The 24,281-nt window shown below is 46.5% G+C and overlaps 1 protein-coding gene across 3 annotated transcripts; it reads right to left on the bottom strand.

The window, feature by feature from the left end:
- Positions 1-11,500: 11,500 nt before the first annotated feature.
- LOC103187863 (apolipoprotein L3-like) lies at positions 11,501-23,038 on the bottom strand. Of its 3 annotated transcripts, none has more exons than XM_007907549.2 (4): positions 22,993-23,038; positions 18,021-18,084; positions 16,533-16,557; positions 11,501-12,690 (listed from the first exon to the last, which is right to left on the bottom strand). In XM_007907549.2, the coding sequence occupies exons 2-4, from the start codon at positions 18,040-18,042 to the stop codon at positions 11,937-11,939; spliced, it is 801 nt and encodes a 266-aa protein (XP_007905740.2). In that variant the 5' UTR covers positions 18,043-18,084; positions 22,993-23,038; the 3' UTR covers positions 11,501-11,936. The 3 variants fall into 3 exon arrangements, with proteins under 3 accessions (XP_007905740.2, XP_042194574.1, XP_042194568.1); XM_042338640.1 differs by lacking the exon at positions 22,993-23,038 and adding an exon at positions 19,116-19,142; XM_042338634.1 differs by lacking the exon at positions 22,993-23,038 and having other exon boundaries at positions 18,021-18,124.
- Positions 23,039-24,281: the final 1,243 nt, after the last annotated feature.

A 24,281-nucleotide genomic window follows, 5' to 3' on the forward strand; every position in this document is an offset into this window, starting at 1 on the left:
GCAATATAAGCTGATGGTACGATCTTAAAGAAGATGAAGGAACAGAGAGACCTGGTGATTCATATAATAAATCTTGAAAGTGGCAAGACAGGTAAATAAGATTGTTAGAAAAACTTACGGTGCAGTGACTACCCATAGCAGCACTTCAGGAGCCACTGAAATCAATGAGATCCCTCTGTAGTTCTCGGTCTCACTAGGTTCACTGTTCTTGTGGATAGACACCACAATTGGTACACTGATGGAGTGTGTGCCTCAGAGAGAATCATGTAGGTCAGGATTGGGAGGGCAGCTTCAAGGCTAGTTGAGGTCGTAGGTCGTTTTCAAATACCTTTCCTATTCCCTTTTGAAAGCTACAATGTACTCCTGCAGTCTGCAACTATCCTCTTCGCTATTTACTATGTGTCCAAGTTTTGTGTCATTTCCCTTAATCCCATGGGCTACAATTTTGCTAACATGTCCATTATGTGGCACTTTATCAAACACCTTTTGAAAGTCCATATACACAACATCAACTGCACAACCTTTGTCAACCCTCTCAGTTACTTCATTGAAGAACTCAATCAAGTTAGTTAGACATATTTTGCCTTTAACAATTTTGTGTTGTCTGTCCTTTATTAACCTATGTTTTTATAAGAGAAAATTTATATTCTCCCAGATCATGGTCCCTAGAAGATTCCCCACTATTGACGCAAGGCTGGCTAGTTAGCAGTTACCAGGTTTATCCATCTCCCCCTTTTTGAACAGGGGTGTAACATTTGCAAGTCTCCAGTCCTTAGGTACCACTCCCATATCCAAGGAGGATTGAACGATTGTGGCCAGAGCCTCCGCTATTTCCACCCTAACTTCCCAGGATATATCCTATCAACCCTAACTACCCTCAGCAATATAGGATGCATCCGGGTGACTTTTCTACTTTGAGCACTGCCAAACTATTAAGTACCTCCTCTCTATCTATTTTTATCCTATCCAATTACTCTACCTTTACTGTGACATTGGCAGCATCCTCTTCTTTTGTGAAGACAGAAGCAAAGTACACACTTTGTACCTCAGCCATGACACATTTTGTACCTCCACAAGAAGATTTCCTTTTTGGTCCCAAATCAGCCATACCCTCGCTGTGACCATCCTTTTATTCTGTATGTGTTGATAGAAGTCTATAGTGTTCCCTTTTATGTTACCCGCTAATCTTTTATCACATGCTCCCTTTGCCCTCTTATTTCCTTTTTCAGTTTTCCTCTGCACTTTCTGCATTCTGCTTGGTTCACTGGTTTATTTTGAACTTGATATTTATCATAAGCCTCCTTTCTGTGTTAATAATAATTATAATAATCCTTGCATTTGATATAGCGCCTTATCATGTTTTGGAGACTTCTCAGAGTGCTTCACAGAATATACAGTAAAGTGACTTGACTGTATATTTGTGGGCTAAACATGGCAGCCAATTGCACACAGCAGTGTCCCATAAACAGTCGTGGATTGAGTGACCAAATTATTATTTTCTTTCAAGGAATTATTAACCCCAGAAAAGCAATCCTCTAATTGACTATCAACCAGGTTCCTACTTACTGCTCAGTAAACAGAGGCATGTGGAGTGAGGAAACTTGCCCAACGTTTTGCTCTGTTCAAGTACAAAGTTTACTGTTGATCTTAGTCAAAGGATTATTATTTGCACAGTCCAACATTGGTTCTGAGGAATATGACTTCATTCTAAACTCCCTCAGCTGATGACAGACCAGAAGGGCAGACTCGTCACTGGGAGTCTTTCAAATCAACTCCACATAAGCCAAAGTTCTAACGGGTAGGGTGGTCCTAACTGGATAGGTTGCTGGAAAGCTTGCCAGACAGTGTTCGCAATGACAACCTGTGTGGTTTTAGTTGGTTAGACTCCAGCAGTTACCCACAATTCACCCTCTAGGTTTCCCAAGCTTTCGCTCTTGCCAACCTGCGCCTAACACTTTCCAGATTTAGATAAGCGGGCTGCGTCCCTCCAGGGAGAGGGTGAGCATCCTATTCTAGAATTCTATTCTATCCAGTCAAGCGCTCTGAGACGCTGTCCGGCGTGGAGGGCGCGATATAAATCCAAGTTGTTGTTATTGTATTTAATTAACCATATGTCAGACACCCAGTTGACCAAAAAGAAATGTGCATGCCTATCACCATACTTAAAAGTCTTTAAACCTACACATGGAAATTCCATAGATGTTTATTGGAATGGAATGCAACATCTTGGAATAAAGATGTTTATCTGTCCCTGGACGCACACCCTTCCCGTTGATCACTGATAAATTGTTTTACACATTAAATTCAAACTTAAAAATACAATACAACACAAATTCACATTTGTAAACTGCCTTTCACATCTGGAGGACGTTCCAAAGTGTTGAACAGTCAGGGATTAGAACCTGAGCGCGGGGTTTGGAATCAGAGATGTTGGAGGGCAGGAAGGGTAGGAGAGTGGCTGAAGCCATGGTCAAAGAGGAGGGTCTTAAGGTTTGCCTTCAAGGAGGCAATGGAGGGAGTGAGGTGAAGGGAATGTGGGATGGAGTTCCAGAGGGTGGTGGCAGAGAAGCTGATGGCCCAACCTCTGATGGTGGGGCAGGACTGGCCAGGGACATGAGGCAGGCCAGAGCCTGCTAAGCGGAGGGAATGACAGGTTGATAAGGGCCGGAGAGGTAGGAGGGCGGGCAATTCTATTGAAGGGCTTAAAGGTGAGGATGAGAATTTTGAATTTGATCTTCTGAGGTATGGGGAGCTAGAGGAGCCAGGCGAGGGTGGGTGCGATGGGGTCGTGGAGCCTGGTGCGGGAGAGGACACAAGCTGCAAAGTTCTGGATGATCTGGAGCTTGTGGAGGTAATAGTTGGAAAGGCTGACAAGCAGGGATTTGGCATAATCAAGCCTGGTTGTAATGAAGGCATATATGAGGGTTTCGGCGGCCTGAGGGTTGACGCAGTGGTGGAGTCACGCAATGCTGCAGAGGGAGGAAGGCAGAGTGAGTCAAGACATGGATGTGGGGGAGCAAGGGCACTTGAAGTTCGAACAACACATCCATGTTCCTGACAGGCTTGGCGAGGTGGAGTGGGCATCCTTGGATGCTGATGGTGCCAGTGCCTGAGGTGTGGAGGCACTGGTGTGAGCCAATCAGGAGAGCCTCAGTCTTGCTGGCATTCAACTGTAGAAAGTTGGCTCCTATCCAGGACTTGATGTCTGATGTACTTATAGGATGTGATTGACATAATGATCAGAATGACTGGTTATTGTCACTGAGCGAGAGATTGGATTCGCATTATTTTTCTTCATTTCCAAAAGTTTTTTCAAAACATCATCGACGACAGGGATAGTTTATGCAATGGCAGTGAGCTCAACCAGGTAATTTATCTATTGGAATTAATGAAAATAGAGGAGTGGTGTAGCGTTGTGGTTAGAGCAGGCGATGGTCTAAGTGTGTGTATGTTGGGGATGGTATGTGTGTGTACGTGTTGGGGACGGAGTCTGTGTGTCTGTGTTGGGGATGGTGTCTGTGTGTTGCTGGCAGTTTTTGCTGTGTCTCTGAGTCTCTGTTATGTTGAGTTTTACCCAATCGCGGCTCCTGTGTGACCCACTGTGTTTGCCAGGAAAGAACCCAAACCTTGACAGCAGTACAGCTGCCACATTGATGCTCTGTTCCTGTCGCTGCCGAGGGGAGAACGCTTTGTTTACCTGCGAGTGGTGAGGACGTTCCCTCCTCTGTGGTCACTGGATCAGCCAGGATTGTGTCTGTTCACTCTATTAGTACGAGATGATAACCAATTATTTTTTTTACTACTTATTTCCCAGATGCAGATCTTGATGGAATGTCTGTGGACCCACAGTTGTTAAGCTGTGAGTCAATAACTATATGGGTGTGGGTGTGTGCTGCTCCAACAAAGCCATCTACTTTATCCTCTACTCTTTCACCTTATCCTCTCATATCTTCCCTTCATATAGTCTTATTAAATTCTCTTTCAAATTCTGCTTCAACAGACACTCCTGGAAATTCGCTTACCAGATGGAAGGTCAAAATTCCCAATCCACTGCTCCCCACTTCACGGGGAGAGACTTATCAACCCGCACACACACACACATCACATCTTGGGACACTCTCTGGTTACAGGTTGAATGCCTCTCTCTGCAAATCTTCCCTGAGCAGAGGTTCCCTGTCGTGCGGGGAGGTGGCACTGATGCGTGCACCCATCATGGAGCTGCCCAAGCCGCGGTCAATCCCCATCTGGCCTTAGCCTCAGCCAAACCCAGGCCACGTCCTGGTATTTGTTGGACAGGGCCGGTGACAAGATGTTCTCCCATATCTGGCTGACAGTTGCGGAAGGCTACACGACTATTCCTCACCGCCCTCTCTCGGGCAATGCCTATCAACTGCCAGTCTGCCAGCCCCATCCTTCTTAATATCGGGTACAGATACAAGCACAGCATATATACACAGCATGTAGTACAGCGAGCCCACATAGCAGGGCTCCAGGCATATTCTCACGCAGCAGCTCATAAACGTGGTCATGAGAATCCAGGCTACATCTGGGATGCCTTTATCTCCCTCATCAGGAGTCTTATGCTTCGTGGCTTTGCAGACAGGATCCATCCCAGATCTCCAAATCAAGTGAATAATGGTGACTGCACAGGCTCTGTATTTGATCAAAGGCCAGAGATCACCTCGTGTTGGATCACCAGATGTTTCCCAGTGATTGACAGTGAGCACTGTTGCCTCCTCCCTGGTTTCTTCTTCACTCTCAATATCCGCTCGTCCCAGTCTTTTTTCACACCCCAACAGCTCCGAACCAGATGCCAGGATTTTGATGTAATCTGACCTGACCACAAATGGTCTATATTTGTGCTCTCGCCATTTGCCGAAATACATCACCTCACTTTTCTGTTGATTTACGCTGGTGCTCGAAGCCCATTCAAAATGGTCGCAGAACAGGATCACAATCGATCTTTGATATGAGAAAAGGTCTGTGATATCATCCATACACAGGGACCCCTTGGCTTGTGAGCCATGGCTGCCCGGGATAGTGACACCTCTGGTGCTCTTGTCCCACCTGATGGCCTGCGCAAAGGGTACGATGCAGCAGACAAACAGGATTGGTAAAAAGGGGACACCCCTGCCTCACTCCAGATCTGATGGGAAGAGACTGAGTTTGATGTCAATTTATCATGACTACACTAAAGACGTCTCTGGAGAGCAGCCGGACCTAATTTAGAATTCCCTCCCCAAAACCCATTTTGGAGAGGACATCAAACATGTGGTCATGAGATACTCTGTCAAACGCTTTCTCCTGATCCAGACTGATTAGGGAAGTCTCCACTCTCCTATCCGGCGCATAGGCGATGGTATTCCTAAACAACACAAGGTTGTCAGAGATCCTCTGGCCAGAACCGAGCAAGTTTGGTCAAGGTGGCGTCCTGTAGCTCAGTGGTTAGAGCACTCGCTTTGCAAGCGAGAGACCTGAGTTCAATTCCAGGCAGAGGGCGAAACCTTGGGCAAATTTCCTTACTCCACACACCTAATAATAATCCCTCCAAAACCAAAAACAATAATAAATTGGTCATTTTCAATCTACGACTGTTTGTGGGACATTGCTGTGCGCAATTGGCTGCCGCGTTCGCCCACAAATATACAGTTAATTCACTTTACAGTGTGTTCTGTGAAGCACTTTGGGACGTCCTACCGACGTGAAAAGCACTATATCAAATGCAAGGATTATTATTATTATTATTAGGTGTATCACCTGCTCCAGCACAGTCTCGATCCTCTCAGAGATCACCTTGGCCAGGATCTTATAATCTACATTTAGCAGCAAAATCAACCTCTAGTTTTACATCTCTTCCCTCTCCCGTTTATATATAAATATCAGGGTGATGTTTCGGTTCCTCATGGAGTTCCCCATGATGCTCTCAGACGCATAATGTTGTACACCTGTAGAACTCGACCAGGAGACCATCACCCCCAGTGATCCTACCGTTCTGAATGGACTTGACAGTCCTAGTCAATCCATCCATAAAGAGCGGGGGATCTAAATGTTTCCGGCTCCCCTCATCTAGCACCTCCATGAGGCCAGACAGGAAATCCCTGGAGTTCTGTGCTCTCCATGGGATCTCACAGTACAGGTCGGCAAAAAGGACCTTACGATCCTCTGCACACCCCGAGCTGTTCTCGTCCTTCAATCCAGAGATCACAGAGCTGTCTGTTCATTTTCTGGAAGAAGAAACTCAAACACTTCTCATTCTGCTCAATCGTGCGGATTCTGCAGCAAAAAATCACCTTGGAGGTCCTGGAGTCAAGGAACCGGGTTTGCTGGCCTCTCACCTCCTCGAGTTCCTCCCTAACCTCTTCAACTTGCTGTTGCAGGACTGCTCTGGAATCTGGAGTCTGGCCATTTTCCTATGTTTATCTCTAGCTAACCTCACCCCTTTCCGGACAAAGAATTTCTTAATTCTTATCTTGACCATTTCCCACTATTCAGCTGAGGAGTCGCAGAAATCCCTCAAGGATTTCCATTCTCAATATTCTTTGCGCAACTCAACATTTTTTTCCAGGATCATTAATTTCACGTTCAACTTCCACATCCCCCTTACCCATCCTACAGCTTTCTCAAACTTGCAGGTTAGCCAGCAGGATGTGGTGGTCTATAAAGAACAGCAGTTGGACATCTGCACTCTCTACTTCGCGATCTCTCGAAGGGAACAGGAAATCGATACGCAAAAAACCGACCCATGTGGCCTGGAAGAAGTCAAAGCTTTTGGTGCGCTGTGTGTGGGGGCCTTAAAGCTGTCACATAACTGCACATCCCCCACCAGCTTTAGAAGCTTGGACATGACGCCCAGTTTCCTGTCAGTACAGATGGTTCTTCCATCTGCATCTAAGATGCAATTGAAGTCACCACCTAGAATGACTGATCTGGATGTGACCAACAGCAGAGAAAACATCTGGAGCAGGCCAGACCCTCTTTCCTCTCAGTTGGGTGCACACATTAATTAATCTGATCGGAGCGACTCTCTACAGCACATCCACCATAAGGAGTCTCCCCCCCACCACCTCGTTACGGGCAGTGATAGTGAGGTTCTTCACCCGCTGCAGGTCCATCACTCCAGAGCTGCGGCTGCCATTACCCCCAGACGCCACAGAGGGTCCATAGGGAAACCACCACTTAGCCCAGGCTCTGCAGCTGTCGGTGTGCAGTATCCTGCCCTCCTGCTGGACCAGAACATTGGGCTTTACCCTGGACAGGTTCTGGAGTCTCACAGCACAACACTTGCTGCTACACACACTGTGCACATTCAGGGTACCTATCCTCAGTGACATCTTACTGTTACTTACCACCTTTTTCCTGTTCCCTCCTTTTCCAGTTCCCTGCATGATTTTGATCCCAATGGGATTGGGGGAGCTGGCGGGATCCCCCATCAACAGTCCAACCTGCTCTAGGGTTTCCCATTTGCTTGTGGTCCCCCTATCTCCAGTCCATCCCCAGTTTTAGACCCGATGATGTTGGAGGATCTGGCATAATCCTCAACCCTTTGTCTAGATAGTTTTTTTTTACTTTTTCTTGGTTCCCCCATCTCCAGGCTCCTGGATGCTTTTAATCCCACTGGTGTTGTGGACCTGGCAGAAACCTCGACAAAATTGTCCTTGTTTTTTTGCTTTTTCCATCTTTCCTTCAAACTTCCACTATCCCTAGTCTCGGACTCTCTTTCCTTTTTGGGGGATTTCTCCCTCTTCTTTACCCTTCTTCTTTTCCTTGTTTTCCCAGTGCCCCCAGTGCTTCTTTTCCAGACTCCTCTTTTCCACATCGTTCTTTCTTTGAGGTTGATACGAAGTGACCTCCATCTCTTTCTCGTTGTGTTCCTTCTCGCTTGAGTCAGGATCTTCCCGGAAGATGGTTTTGCCCAGTGACGACTTCACGTTCCCCGCCCAGGTATCAGTACAACCTCCACCAGCACCACCTGGTGCTGTTGCTTCTTCCCCTCCTGTTGCTGCCCTCGCTGTGTGACTGCCTGTTTTACCCCCATCACCTGCTGCCTCCCCTGAGATCCGGGTTGACGACTCAGAGGTTGACGACTCAACAGTTTCTATCCACTCCTCCTTGGGCAAATACAGTGGGCTGTTTCCCTGCACAATTCGCATCTTTTAGCCATAGGACAGTCTTTTGCCAAGTAGCCAAAACATTTGCAGTTCCAACACACCGTTTGTGCGCAGGCTGCAAAGTAATGTCCCACCCGTCCGTACCTCAGACACATTCGGGGCTGCCCGAGATATTACAAGGTTCCCTGAAGCTCCCAGTGTTAAATCGGTGGGTGCGTGTGGGGGGGGGGGGGGGGAGTGGGATGTGAGCAACAGTCCTCTCACCTTTCCAGTGTAGCTTCAGCCACACCTAGTGAGGTGGTGAAGGAGGGCAGAGTGGCAGGAAAGAGAAGCATTGAAGGAGGGCAGGGAGGACGTGAAGGAGGGCAGAGAGACCATAGTGGTGGGCAGCGATGCCACGAAAGAGGGCAGAGGCCATGAAGAAGGGCAGAGATGCACGTTTCCGGTGTAATAATAATTATCCTTGAATTTGATATAACGCTTTTCATGTCTTCGAGACGTTTCAAAGCGCTTCACAGAATATACTGAAAAGTGAATTGACGGTATATTTTTTGTGGGCGAAACGTGGCAGCCAATTGCACTGAGCAGTATCCCACAAACCTTCGTGGAATGAGTGAACCAATTTTATTATTTTTTTCTTGAAGGATTATTATCAGGCGTGTGGAGTAAGGAAACCACAGGACTCCACATATGGTGTAGCTTCAGACACACCTCCCAATCAGATGTCCAGACCCCAATCTCATTTATCTCCCTCATGTTGAGCACTGCCTCACAGTGCCTCTCAAAAACAATGAGGTTGTCGGATTCTGGTACTTGGGGGTCACTCATTCTTAGAAGAACTTTTCTCTCCTCCATTAATCTCTCCTGGAAGAGGGTCCTAATCTCATATGGACGCAGGGTCTCCTCCCCTTGTTTCCAGAGGGCAATCCATCAAAAAGGAGATTTGTACAAGACACAAGACACACGTTACCTCGTACTTATTCTTTTCTTTATCGGCACAGATGTACCTTAACCTTGCCTTAGTTACGCCAGTTTCACATCAGAGCCTTCTTTAACAAGGCCATCCTGTCCACGTATGGCAGCCCCCACCCCTCGACCTTGATCAGTATGGAGTCTTTCACGTAAAACTCCTCCTTTCTGTATTTTTCACTGTTTTCTTGTCTCAACCCCAAGACGGGTATGATATGGGGTTGGGGAAGGTGGATGTGGGCTCCCCTGGCTGGAGGGAGCTGCAGGTTCTTGAGCTTTATCTGCTCCCAGTCCTGCCCCCTCACACCCATCATTTAGCACTTCCTGTCCGGCCCCCCATGTCCATCCATTCTGTGATAAAGCACCACACTACAACACACCTTTGTCCAACTCCCAGTGTCCTTTTATACTTCCTCTCATTGTTCATTTCATTTCCGGGAGGTTGGGCTTGTCAAAATGTTTATTTCCTCAATGTTCCTGTTGGTCGCAGGGATTCTCTCCCATCCACTCTCTCTGGTTTTAGGGATTCAATCCCTGGGCTCTCCACTCCACATCCTCGCCCTCACCATCATTGCTCTCCATTCCTGCCCCCGGCTTCCCGCCCTGGCCTCTGTGCCTTCCTTCCCGGTCTCTCTGCCTTCCTTCCCGGACTCTCTGCCCTCCTTCCCAGCCTCTCAAACCTCCTCCGCCTCCTTGTTGCCCTCCTCCGCCGCCTCTCAACCTCCCGCTGCCTCTTCTCCTTCTGCAGTTATGTCCACCCTCATGGCCTTCTCAACCTCTGCCATCACTTTTTCACTCCCCACTCTATCCTCTCTGCTGCTTTCCCACTTTCCTTCACCGCATCTTTCTCACTTGCCTCTACTATTTTGTTCCTTCTCTCCATCGCTTTCTCTGCCCACTTCTCTCTCCTTATCCCCTTCTCCCGACACCTTCTGCTTTCACTTCTCTTCACTTACTTCCTCTCATTGGTCAATTTTCCAATTCATCTTAATAGATTACTCAATAGTAACTATTCTATTAGCCAAAGTCTGGAGTCAGGAACTGAAGTCATTGGCTTTACAGCTCATTAATTCTGAGGCAAAGTCTTTTGCATGAATCCATCAGTGGGGTGCAATAGCAGTATTATGCTCATGTACAGTAAGTCACCGCAGTGACAATATCAAAGTTCATGGGCATCCAACTTGTTGTGGAAACGCCGATAATGCAGAGTGTTCAATCTTTTGCAACTTGTGTTCTCATGTCGTCGACGTTTGTTCTTCTTTCCTCTTCTGATGTTACCTGAATCTCGGAAACCTGGGCTGGGAGTTCTCCCTCCTGGCTGAGTGAATGGTACACACTCGCACACTGAAGTGTAGCTCATCTATACACTTGCTCATATCCTGGTTATCTATCCCAGATATCAGCTTGTTTCACCCACCTAGTTATTTTAATCACATCAGCCTTAGCTGATTAAACTCCAATGTACATAACAGTAATTAACAGCAGGCGACAGCTCCAGTACAAAATTCACCTCTTCTTTCTTAATTAACACTTCATAATCCATTACTCCACATATTGGCATCTTCTCATATCATTGTATGTAGATTTATAATAATAATAATAATAATAATCCTTACATTTGATATAGCGGTTTTCACGTCGGGAGGACGTCCCAAAGCGCTTCACAGAACACACTGTAAAGTGAATTGACTGTATATTTGTGGGCGAACGCGGCAGCCAATTGCGCACAGCAATGTCCCACAAACAGTCGTAGATTGAAAATGACCAATTTATTATTGTTTTTTTGGGGGATTTTGGAGGGATTATTATCAGGCGTGTGGAGTAAGGAAACTTGCCCAAGGTTTCGCCCTCTGCCTGGAATTGAACTCAGGTCTCTCGCTTGCAAAGCGAGTGCTCTAACCACTGAGCTGTAGGACACCATTTATATCAGTTATCCTGTGACACCTGTTACACTTATGAATGAGGGGGAGGAAAGGGGTGTTTGCCTTTTGGAGGCAGTTGGTGCAGAGAAAGTGAGCGATGGGACAGTTGGAGTGGCTGCTCTGGGACAACCAACTCTGGGAGCCACGATGGGCCTGGCGGAGGATGTCCAAGCTGCAGCAGAGGGAGGTAAAATGGCGGGGTCCAGGAGACATAGTAAGCGGGGAGGGAGGTGGGAGAGAAGGACAGAGTGGGAGTAGCGGAGTGTGGCGGGTAAGAGCAAGAACATTTTCAGAGGGAGCGGCTCGTGTCAGGGCAGCAGCCAAAACATACACACAGTGACTGGGACCAAGCGATCAGTGGGACAGCATTTAAACACACTTAAATATTTAAACACACTGAAATAAAACAACATTTTTATAATTTATTTTAATTCCCAACACAGGGTACAGTATAACATTGATCAGCATGAGGCTCAATCACACTGACAGTGAGCTGGGTACAGTATAACATTGATCAGCATGAGGATCACACTGACAGTGACCTGGGTACAGTATAACATTGATGTCTGTAAGGATTACATTAGCATTAAACTGGGCACAATCTAGATATGATCTTGGAAGGATTACACTGGCATAGCCTGAAACTGTTTTTCAGTGATTAATAATAATAATCATATTTGATATAGCGCCCTATAGCTCAGACAAGTTTTCACACACGACATGCAGGACATAAGCAAAACAATCAGGTTAGACTGAACAGTCAATAGAATCGGAAATAAATACATGAAATTGATCAGAGAAACTGTAGCCAACTTAATATATTGTTGAAAAATGGCAGGTTCATAAACAACAAGAATACAATCTGCTAACAATCTGCCCAAATGGGGTTTGTGACAGGCACTGAAGTCAAAGTTAGCCACGAGTGCTGCACATCGGGCTAGATTTGCTCTAGAGTTTGACGTAATTTTTCATAAACCTCTTCATACATCATTACCTCATTCTGTATCTTTTGAGCCACATTTCGTATCTGTTTAGCAATTTCTGTCTCGGCTCCTTTGCTAAGGTCAATGGAATTCACTGTAATAGTGTAGATATCCCACACAACAAAGAGTCCTGACAGAACGCCAGAAACCGCCTTGAATGATTGTAATGAGGTTTTGGTTACGGCTGAAACCACTGTAGCAATAACACCTGTGCTTTTTGAAAAGACCTCAGTCACACCAATGAAAGTATCCTTTACTAATTTGTCACTGTGATTTTCATAGAAATCAACTGCATTGCGGAATTTATTGAAGCAATCTGCCATTTCCTCACTGTCCTTTTTATACTCTTCCATGATTTCATTAACTCTTTTTTGTTTATTGGATTGTGAAGCAGAATCCACTGCACTAGCTGTGATGTTAGTGACACCACCAGCTACACCCACCCCAACTCCCACACCCGTGAGTATCAATGATGTACCCAAAGTGAAAGGGGCAGCAATTAGTCCCGCAATAGTTAGAGCTCCTCCAATAACACCTACAGAAGACCCTGTAATATTGGCAATGGAGGCACCTTTGTGACAGTGGTCAATGTTATTTGCGATCTCTTGGAGTAATGTCACGTATCGATTCATCCTTGCTTTCCAGTCAGGGAACTTCTTTGGAAAACATTGTAAGTCCTCGGCTATATTGTCCAATTCGTATGAGTCCCTGTTATAAATACAATTTTATCTCAGGAGCGTTCACACATCATTGGCCTGAAACATTGCCTAATCCTCATTGTGAGTATAATGCGCATCTTATGTCAATCACAATTCAAACAATTCAACCTTCAATTCAAACATAACTCCCTGAGAATTCAAGACAAGTAGCCCAGGTGGCAAACAGAGTGACACCCAGTGAGGAAAAGAGAGTGTCAAAGTGCGGGGTTAATGTAGGGGGCCCAGGGCGGGGAATGGAGGGGCACAGTTGGGGGGATGGATGTGGCACAGAGTGTCCAACGGATAGGGCACTGGGTGGGGAATGGATAGGCCACAGGGCATGGAATGGAAGAGGGCATGAAGGGGATGGAATGGAGGAGCACATGGCCAGGAATGGAGGTGGCACTGGGCAGGAAATGGAGGGTGACACAGCGCAGGGAATGGAGGGGGGCACAGGGCAGGGAATGGAGGGGGACATAGGGTAGAGATGGCGGGGGGCACAGGGTAGGGAAGGGAGGGGGGCACATGGCAGGGAATAGAGTGGGGGCACGGGGCAAGCAATGGAAGGGGCACAGGTTGGGGAAAGGAAAGCGGCATAGGGCAAGGAATCGAAGAGGGCACAGGAGTGGTGGTGGTGGGGTGCACAGGGCTAAGAAGTTGAATAGTATTTTGGAATTGCAGATCAGTCACTGGGTACAGGGAATCGTCGCGCTCAGCCATTTAAGTGAAAGGCCTAACAGGTAGAGTGATCTTTGCTGGGCAAGCAGCAAGAAAGCTTGCCAGACAGTACTGTACTTGTTAAACTCCAGCACACTTTAGGGTCCCCAAGTCTCTTGCCAACTAGCACCTAATACTTCCCAGAATTAGGCAAACAGGATGCATCCCTCCAAGAAGAGATTGTGCATTTCCATTCCAACAACCTTTCTCTGGCATTTCCATATGTAGGTGGCTGCATGGAAATCTCAACTTGGTTTTGTTGCTCTTAAGCATGGTGATGGGTATCTCCATGTGTCACACATGTGACTAAACCAAAAACAAAGTGGCTGAGGAGATGGAAGCAAGTGTGGCTTCCTGAACTCTGAATGTTACGAGATCACAAGGTGGGTTTGGAAGAAGAAAGCACTTTGGTGCATCTGATTTCATTCCTCCAGAACACCTACCCTATCCCTCCATTACAGCATCAAGCTGCTTTTTAAATTAGTCCATTATCCGGGCATCAACCACCCTTTCTGGCCATTCTATTTCAGTCATTAATTACCCTCTGGGTAAAGAAAAATTCCTGGTGTCTATCCTGAAATTGCCCTTTACACCTGTGTCCTCTTGTTCTTCTGTATTGGTAATCTGGGTTTTCTGTTTTAATTCTATTTAAAATGTTAGACTCCTCTTTGTCTTTTTCAAGACTGAAGAACTCGAGCTTGTCTAATCGTTGCTCATGGCTCTTTTCTCTAACACTAGGGATCAGCCTCATTGCTCTCTACACTGTGTCTCGGGTCTGGGGAGCCCCTTATGTCACAGTGACTAGAACTGTCTGTAAATTCAAAGTGGAGATGATTGGAAAAATTTAAGAATGAAACAAAGTAAGTTCAGAATCATGAAGATAGAGAAGAATAGAGAGAATAAGTGGTGGAGAAGAATAGAATAGTCAATAGTGTCAAAGGTGTCAGAGAAATCAAGAAGGATGAGAAGGCAAAGAGAGCCCTGGTCACAGATGGATACAATGTCAATTGTAACATTGATCAGGCAGTCTTGGTACCATGATAGTGCCTTGGGACATCCTCCCGATGTGAAAGACGCAAGTGTAATTTTGGTTGTTGAGCAGCACAGAAACCAGATTAGTGGGGTTCGTGCAGGGAGTGCCATGAGAGGAAAGAGCAAAGCTGGGAAGCAGTGACTCATTCTAGGCCCTTGCAAAGGAAATGGAGATTGGAAACGGGATGGTAGTAGGGAACAGAGATGGGTCAAGTGACGTTTTTTCGCGATGGGGGTAATGATGGCTGTTTTTAAGGGGTTGGGAATTGTGCCGGGAGACAGAAAGAGGTTGACAATCTGCTAGTCAGAAGATAAGCCAGAAAAGGCAGCAGTAGAAAGGGCGGAGGCAGCCAAGTAGATTCCCTCAATTTTGGACTTGAGTAAGTCTCTCATCTCCTAACATTTGAAGAAGGAGGAGAGGAATGGATGAGGATTGGGAAGGTGGGCAGAAAAGCTAGTTTATAATAATAATAATCCTTGCATTTGATATAGCGCTTTTCACGTCAGGAGGACGTCCCAAAGCGCTTCACAGAACACACTGTAAAGTGAATTGACTGTATATTTGTGGGCGAACGCGGCAGCCACTTGCGCACAGCAATGTCCCACAAACAGTCGTAGATTGAAAATGACCAATTTATTATTGTTTTTGGTTTTGGAGGGATTAATATTAGGCTCTGTGTGGAGTAAGGAAACTTGCCCAAGTTTTCGCCCTCTGCCTGGAATTGAACTCAGGTCTCTCACTTGCAAAGTGAGTGCTCTAACCACTGAGCTACAGGACTCCACACTGAGCTACAGGACTCCACGTTTGTGGGGAAGAAGGAGTCCAGGGGTTGCCTTTGGCCTCCTGGATGATTCATGGAGTAGGTGGACAATTTGGCTGACAAAAGGCAGAGCAATAGGTTTAATGCAAGTTGTAGAGGACAGAGGTAACTTCAGGACAGCCACCAGGAAGTTATTCTTGATGCAGAGGGGAATGAATGACAGGAACAGGTTACCAGAAATGGAGTTTGTGGCCAGGGCCCTGGACCCATTTAAAAAGCAGCTCAATTCTATAACGATGGATGTTTTTGCGAGACGAGATCGGATGGACCAAAAGATATTCTTCAGCCAGACAAAATTTTGTGAACTTGTGATAGTGGGTTGGTCTGTGAATGCACACAGCCCTGACCGACTCTTCCTCTTTCCCGCACTGAAACAAAGCCGACTTACAATCATAGAATTATACAGCACACAAGGAGGCTATCAGGCCCATCATGTTCATGCCGGCTCTTTGGAAGACCTGACCAAATTAATCCCACTCCCCCCACGCTCCCAATAACCCTGCAAATTGTCCTCCCCAAATATCTATCTACTTCTCTCTGGAAAGTTGTTATCAAATTGATTTCCACCACCCTTACAGGCAGTGCATTCCAGGTCCAAACAACTTGCTGTGTTCTTTTGGCAACTATTTTAGATCAGTGTCTTCTGGTCACCAACACACCCACCAATGCGAAACAGTATCTCCCTGTTCACTCTATCGCATTTCCTCATAAATTTGAACACCTCTAATTAATGTGGGGTAGAAAGGACAGTTAAGAGTCAAACAAGATGTCAAGGTTCCAAACTGGATCAGTAAGGTGGATGGTACATGTTTGGATGGTGAACAAGCATGGGTCCAGGGAAGGTGTTTTTGAGAATAGGGGTGATGATGGCTGTTTTCCAGAGAGTGGGAACAGTGCCAGTGGACAGAGAGAGGTTGATGATATTTATGAATAGAGGGGCAAGGAGGTGGAACTCGGACATAAAGAGAGGGGCAGGGATGGGGTTGAGGGACAGGTGGTGGACTTCATTTTAGTCATGATGGAGCTGAGAAAAAAGGGGCTACCAGGGTTGATAGTGTGGCAAGAAGGATGGGTAGGGGCCAAAGTGTGAGGAGGAGGTGGAGGGACGGTGGCAGTAGAGAGGGAAGAGGCAGCCGAGTGGATCCCAAAGGTGGTTTGGGACGCAAGGCTTTTGCATCTTCTCACATTTGGAGTTGGAATAATGAACTAATCAGATTGAGCCAGACAATTCATTCACAATATCAGACAGTTTATTCAGCTGTTGTCTCACATCTGTACATACCTGTCCATGACATCGCTGACTGTACCTGTTAAACCAGGGAGAAACAGGAGGCATTATTAGTATCTGGTACTACCTGAATGAACAGACACAATCTTGGCTGATACAATGACCACACAGGAAGGAATGTCTTAACAAATTACATTTACACAGCGCCTTTCATGTCGGAAGGACGTCCCAAGGAGCTGGACAGTCAGGGATATGGACCCAAGCTGGGGAGGGTGGGATAGGAGGGTGACTGAAGATTCAGTTGAAGCAGAGGGTGGAGACATGCCAGTTGCGAGTCAGTGAACGGTTGGGCCTCCGGAAATTGGGAGACGATAAACCTGAGCGGGAGTCGATCGCAAGGGTGGCAGGCGGGCGAGCGGATCAGCAGAGAAACGAACCAGGAAGCAGGCCAGCATTAAGAGCAGGATCTGAGCAGGAGAACTGAGGTTGAAAATCACCTGGCAGGTGAGATAATCTACCCAGTGAATCCCAGTGCGAGAGTCGAGATCGGTGGGTGAACGGAACCAGCGCAAGACTCAAGTCTGTTGGCTGGACTGCTGTCTAACCAACAAATAACGTTACAAGAGTCACCCACTCTCTATTCCCTCTGTGCTGTCTCTAGCCAGTGGAGGGCAGGGAGGTTTGGGGTAGGAGTGTGACCAAAGACATTGTCGAAGAGGAGAGTCTTGAGATATACCTTGAGGGAGACAAGGGAGGGGGCAAGGCTAAGGACTGTCAGATGAAGTTCCAGAGGGTGGGGGCAGAGAGGCTGAAAGCCTGACCGCCGATGGTGGGGTGGGCCATGGGAGAACATGTAGCAGGTCGGAGCCTGCTGAGCAGAGGAAGCGGACAGGTCTATTTGGATTCATCAGATCACAGTGGTAGGGAGGAGCGAGGCCATGGAGGGCTTTGAAGGTGAGGATGAGAATTTAGAGCCCTCCTCTGGCGATTGGGAGCTAGTGGTGCCAAGTGAGGAAGAGGCGATAGGGTCACAGAGCCTGGTGCAGGAGAAGACATGAGCTGCAGAATTTTGATTGATCTGCTGGATAGTGGAGGGAAGAGTTGGAAAGCCGGCAAGACAGGCATATAAAAAAAAGAGGCTTGAGATTTGGGGATAAGGCAGGACAGTGGGATTGATTGAATAGCTTGCTCTGAGAGCCAGTATATGGCCTCCTTCTGTGCTGTAAATTCTATGATTCTGTGATTCCTAAACACACTGACTGTATATAAATGTAAGTAGTTGTTCTCTCTGGGATGGAGGAACTGAAGGGAGAGTTTGAGAGTGTTAATGAAAGTTACAATGAAGAGACAGGATTTTAAGCGAGTGTGAAGGTGGGGAAAGAAGCTCAAGGTGATGGGTTTCAGACAGTGGGGTTGTGTTTGACAGCTCCAGGCTGTCCCTGATTCAGAGGGATTGCGGGAGGTTGTTATCTTACTTGGTGCAGTAAGAACAGAATTGGAATAGAAAGTTAATATTTCCATCAATTCTAATAGATAAATTACCTGGTTTGTAAATCCCTGCCATTGTGTGACCTCTTTCCTGTTGTCAATGATGTTTCTGAACAATCTTTGGAAATGAAGAAACCAATGTGAATCCAATCTCACCTGATCATCAGTGACACTAACCACAGTCATTCTGATCATGATATCATTCACATCCTATACTTAGTTTTTAAAACAATTTGTAATGTTTAATGTGTATGTATCTGAGCTGTGTTGCCTACCAAGAAGTTTGCAAGACGTTCCTGGTTCCTATCACCCACTCAAAGAGCTCAAACCCACATTTGTCAAAAATTAAAATTAAATGGAGTCCTGTAGCTCAGTGGTTAGAGCACTCGCTTTGCAAGCGAGAGACCTGAGTTCAATTCCAGGCGAAACTTTGGGCAAGTTTCCTTACTCCACACAGAGCCTAATAATAATCCCTCCAAAACCAAAAACAATAATAAATTGGTCATTTTCAATCTATGACTGTTTGTGGGACATTGCTGTGCGCAATTGGCTGCCACGTTCGCCCACAAATATACAGTCAATTCACTTTACAGTGTGTTCTGTGAAGTGCTTTGGGACGTCCTCCCGACGTGAAAAGCGCTGGACCACTGCTGTCAAATGAAATGATTATTATTATTATAAAATGATTAAATGTTAAATGTTACACTATCTACACTATCAAAAACCCCTTATAAATTTGAACACTACTATTAAATCTCCTCTTATTATTCTCTGCTCTAAGGAGAACAATCCCAGCTTCGCTTGTCTCTCCACATAATTAAAGTCCCTCATCCCTGGTACCATTCTGGTAAATCTCCCCTGTACCCCTTCCAAGGCCCTGATATCCTAATGCCAAATCTTCTACTTTATCCAGAATGTCTATTCCAGCTCCAACATTCAAGTCAGGTTTGACAGTGGACTTGCAGAACCCATCCCTCTGGAAAGGGTTTAAGGCAAGGCTGCCCATTGTCACCCATCCTGTTCGATGTTGTTCATCAACGATGTGTTGGATGGCATCGAGGAGGAAGGATTTGATGTATCTGCTCCAGGCCTCTCTGACAGGATTTTGGGCTTCTGTTTGCGATGATATTGTGCTGCTGTCGGACTCACCTGGGGACATTTTGTGCTGCACCTGCATGACCAATCTTGCAGCAAATAAGATCTGTGTGTGAACAATTCCTCTTTATATATCTGAGCTCCTGCGGATACAGTGGAGATGTTTCCTCTGGTCCAATTGTGAAGTCCAGGTCAAGCAGTGAGGTGGATTTGTGCAAACATGAAATTTGTGGCAAACATTGTGGTCGACACTGACCTGTCACTAATCAGCCTGGAGGTGGAGGCAGCTTTACAACAAGGCATGTCTATTTGCCAAGGCCCCTCAACTGAGGAACTGGATTAAGCATCTAGTGTTTGGACATCTAATACATAGCATTGGACTTGGATCTCGAGAACATGAAGGTGGCTAGCAATTCAACCAGTTGTCCTGTAAAGGTTCTCCCACCACACTGAAGGCAGATGCCTGCCAGATAGCTGATGAGGAAACTGTGAGGCTTGGAGTGACAGCTGCTGAAAGGCGTTATCTGGAATCCAATTTCCTGACATACACGTTTGTAAATCCAGTACCTGGAATCCATTTTGACTGGCCTGCAGAGAGGTAAACAGCTGCTGCTTAAACTCCACAACTCCAACTGGTGGAACTATCACTCAATGGGAAGGGACGTGGCCTGAACTGTGGGCAGGAAGATGGTGGCAATGCTCTCACACATTTCATGCTGAGCTATGTTGCCCTCCAGGAAGCTTGCAGGGAGATCCTGGTACCTGCCACCCCCCTAGTGAGGCTCAAACCCATGCTTGTCGGGTGTCAAAAGGCCAACTATCCTCGTGGAAGGATGACTATCCTCTTGGAGGAGTAGGTGGGTGGCCTTGGTCTACTTGAATCTGAACGGTCTCCGAGGTTAGATGTTTGGTAACAGAATGCAGAATCGAGTCAGTGTAACGGTCTCTGGTCCAGTTCCTGAGCGAGGCAGGTCTGCAGTTCTCCAGAGCACTGGTGATGACAGCACAGCACAGCCTGGCTCATCGGCAGGACCTGGAATGGCCGATTAGACACTGGGGGCAGGTAGTCATTCCACTCAACACCTGTTATCCTTGCAAGCCAAAGCCTGAATGGGTAAGGAGGTCCTAGATGGACAAGCAGAAGGAAAGCTTACCAGGCAGTGCTGTCAATGGCTCCAGCAACTACTCCACTCTGGAGTCCCCAAGCCTACGCCTTGCTCCCTGTCCCTAATACTTTCCAGAATTAAATAAGCAGAATATGTCCCTCCAGGGACAGAGTACGTATTCCATTCCAATTCATGGGAATTTTCAAGTGTAGGTGGTATGCATGGAACTCTCAGTTGGTTTGAGGGTACATGTATTCAAGTATCCAAGAGAATCCAAGAGTATTGGATTCTTCTAATGCTCTTTTTGCTGGTCTTCATCACTCCAATACCCATAACTTTCAATTCATCCAAAACTGTACTCGTTGTCTGGTCCGGGTTTTCTATCGTCTGGGTGGAGCAGTCTGGTTGACCACCACAGGAAGTCAGCACATCCTGCACAGCTGAAGAGCAGTCATTTTAGAGACAGCTGGAGGGAGTTCTTTGTTTAAAATGTAAAATGGTTTCTGAGAGACTTTGATAATCTGTAACCAAACCCTAAATCCATGACAGTAACAAAACACAAGCCTCAACCCCACAACACATTTGTCGCTGTGCACTGACCAGCAATAATCTGCCACTGTTTAACCTCACAACCTGTTTCAGAATGTTAAATCCTCTATTTTATCTCTTCTCTTTCAGCAAAATCAAACCCGATTTGTTGAGCGTCTCTTGAAACCACGGCTCCTCATAGAATTACATAGAGTATTGCAGCACAGACACTGGCCATTCAGCCCATAGTCTGGTGTTTATACTCCACACAAGCCTCCACTCCACTGGTATTCATTCCAGTTGAGAATCAATGTCGTCCATAGCCTCTCTGGATATGATCTAACGACAGCTTAACTAAAGTTAGCACTTCCTACTTTATAGTCAGAAAACGTTACTCCTGGTTACAGCACCAGTTGCCAGGGACAGTACAAATTGTTAACATTGATAGTTGCAACAAACAACCCATTTACCTATTAGACTGGGTGACCTGTGTGACTGATCGCCTGAATACATTGGAGGAATTCTTCATGAGCTGCAATAAGTTCTGGGCAAATTTACAACACAACTTTCTTTTACTTTGAGTGTTTTGTAACCAATTAGCATATGAAATGATCTCATTTTAATCTAACAATACCGCTCAGGTGTTGATTAAGGAACAGACTAATTCATGGCCTCTATAACCATTCCCTCTCACCGAGGCAACACCAACATTCCCACCCCACCCACATCCCCCCATCCCCAACCAGCAGTGATGGTCGCATGGGACTTGTATCCACATCCCAAATTAATCCATCCCTTAATTATCTTTTTGCTTTGTAACATGCTTCTAATCTCTCTCCCAAAATCCTTATTATTATCCACTGCTCTACCCCCCCACCACTCAGCTCAGCACATTTCCCCTGGATGTTTCCCCTCCCCTCCCATCATCTGCTGCTCAGAATGCCTCTGTATGTCAGCTACGCCCTCGCTTCATACTCTAGCACCTCCCGACCTCTTTGACCTGCTCACCCCCATTCTCCAATCCAGTTTCTGAGACTGCCCTGGTAAAGGTTAACAACAACATTCTCTCCATTTGCAACCAGAGATGTCTTTGCCTCCTTGTTTTCCTTGTCCTCTCTGCCGCCTTAACACTCATGTTCTCCTTCATCATGTCCAGGCTGATTATTCCATTGCCATGCTTGTTAGACTCCCCATCTTTCCTACCTACAGTATAGGTACCAGTCTCCAAGATCCTTGTTCTTATTTTTCAATCCCTTTACGGTCTCACACCAGCTACCTTGAAGGCTTCCTTCAAGCCTCCTGACCCAGCTGCTCCCTTCGCTCAGCGGGTACTGGCCTCAAGGTCAACACAACCCAAAAGTACTTTTCTCCACGACCCACTCCCTCCTCCACATTCCTCTGAAGCTACTCCAATCCTTACCTCAGATGCCAAGTGCAAAGAGGTCCTGGACATTTTTGTTCACCAAAACTTGCAACATCCAACTGGTTGCCTTCTCCTCCTCACCACCCTCTCCTCCTACCATGGCACACACACTACTCTCATTTACCTCATCTCTCCTGCCTCCCTTTCCCCTACCATCATCAAAATGAAACCCACCACCTGCTGCCTTGACCTTCCACGCCCAGCTTCTGATCAAACAATATCCCCTCCTCTGCCCCACTGCTGGCTGACACAATCAACCAGTCCTCTCCTTAGGCTCTGTCTCACTGCCCCTCAAAACTGCTGGGGTTACTCCTCACCCTCGATCCTTCCAACCTCAGACCCGTCTCAAACCTGCCCTTCCTGGCCAATTTTTGGAGTGCATGGTTGCCAATCAACTCCAATCACACATCTCCCTCCACTCCCTACTCGAAACCCTCCAGTCTGGTTTTCGCCCAGCCCACAGCACAGAGAAAAAATAACCCCAATTTGTTGAGCCTCTCCTGAAAGCACGGCTCCTCATAGAATTACATGGGGGTGTTACAGCACAGGCACTGGCCATTCAGCCCATAGCCTCGTGTTTATACTCCACACAAGGCTCCACTCTAATATTCATTTCCTTTGAGAATCGATGCCGTCCAAAGCCTCTCTGTGGCTGTGATAAAACACACACTATTCTAACTGATATCAATATCCATAGTTATAAACCTCAGAACTTCATTTGTTTTTTTATTCTCTTTTAGAACTTTAATCTACATATCTATTCCTTACGATCTCTCTGTTCCTCAACATCAGTAACCGTTACTCCTGGTTACAGCATTAGGTGCCTGAGACAGTACAAATTGTTAACATTGATAGTTAAGCAAAACCCATTTACCTGGTAGCCTGGGTGACCTGTGTAGCTGACCAGCTGAATACACTGGAGGAATTCAACCTAAGCTGCAATACGTTATAGGCAAATTTGCAACGCAACTTTCTTTCAATTTCACTTTTGAGTATTTTTGCAACCATTTCCTCTCATCGAGGCTACACCAACATTTCCTCCCACTGCCCCATCCCGACCAGCAGTGATGGTCATGTAGGACTTGTGTCCACGTCCCAAATAAGTCCATCCCTTAATTTTCTTTCTGCCGTGAGCACCTCACTTTCTAACATCCTTCCAATCTCTCTCTCAAAACCCTTATTATTATTCACTGACTTTCAGCTCTCCAAGGTGTTGGATTGAATTGTTCCCTCACAGCTTCACTCCTTCCTTTCCAATCCCTCCTTCCTTCAGCCCCTCCAATCCAGATGGGTCTGCCCTGGTTAAGGTTACCAACAACATTCTCTCCATTTGCAACCAGATATGTCTTTCCTTGTCCTTTCTACCGCTTTGACACTGTCATGTCCTCCTTCATCATGTCCAGGCTGATTATTCTATTGCCGTGCTGGATAGACTCCCCACCTCAAATCCGCTGGCATTACTGCTCTCCCTCGATCCCTCCAACCTCAGACCCATCTCAAACCTGGCATGAGTCCTCTCCTTAAAAAAACCCTTCCTTGATCCCTCCAACCTGACAAATTTCAGACCTGTCTCAAACCTGCCCTTGCTGGCCAAAATTTTGGAACACGCGGTTAGCAATCAACTTCACTCACACCTCTCCCTCCACTCCCTACTTGAACCCCTCCAGTCCAGTTTTCACTCAGCCCACAGCTCATCTCTGCCGCAATCGCCACATTCGACCACACCATCCTCCTCCCATCAGCTCTCCTCCCTCATCTACCTTAGTGGGACCACACTCGCATGGTTCGAGTCCTATTTAACTAACTGCCTACATTTCATCTCAGCAAATGTTTCCTCCTCGTGCCACCACCAGTCACCTGTGGGGTACCCCAGGGCTCCATCGTTGTCCCTTTTCTTTTCCTTATCTATATGCTTCCTCTGGGCGATGTCATCCATAGACACGGGGTAAACTTCCACCTGTATGCGGATGACACACAAATCTACTTTGCCTCCTCCAGTACCAACTCCAGGTCCACTGATGTTCTATCAGCTTGTCTGGCAGACATCAAGGCCTAGATAAGTGCAAACTTCCTGCAGCTGACAAGACAGAAGTCATACTTCTTGGACAAGACAGACGTCATACTCCTTGGCTTCCATCAACGTCTTCATTCCTGTGGGTCTAA

This window comes from Callorhinchus milii, unplaced genomic scaffold (assembly GCF_018977255.1).
Source record: "Callorhinchus milii isolate IMCB2004 unplaced genomic scaffold, IMCB_Cmil_1.0 Scaffold1, whole genome shotgun sequence".
Classification (NCBI taxonomy): domain Eukaryota; kingdom Metazoa; phylum Chordata; class Chondrichthyes; order Chimaeriformes; family Callorhinchidae; genus Callorhinchus; species Callorhinchus milii.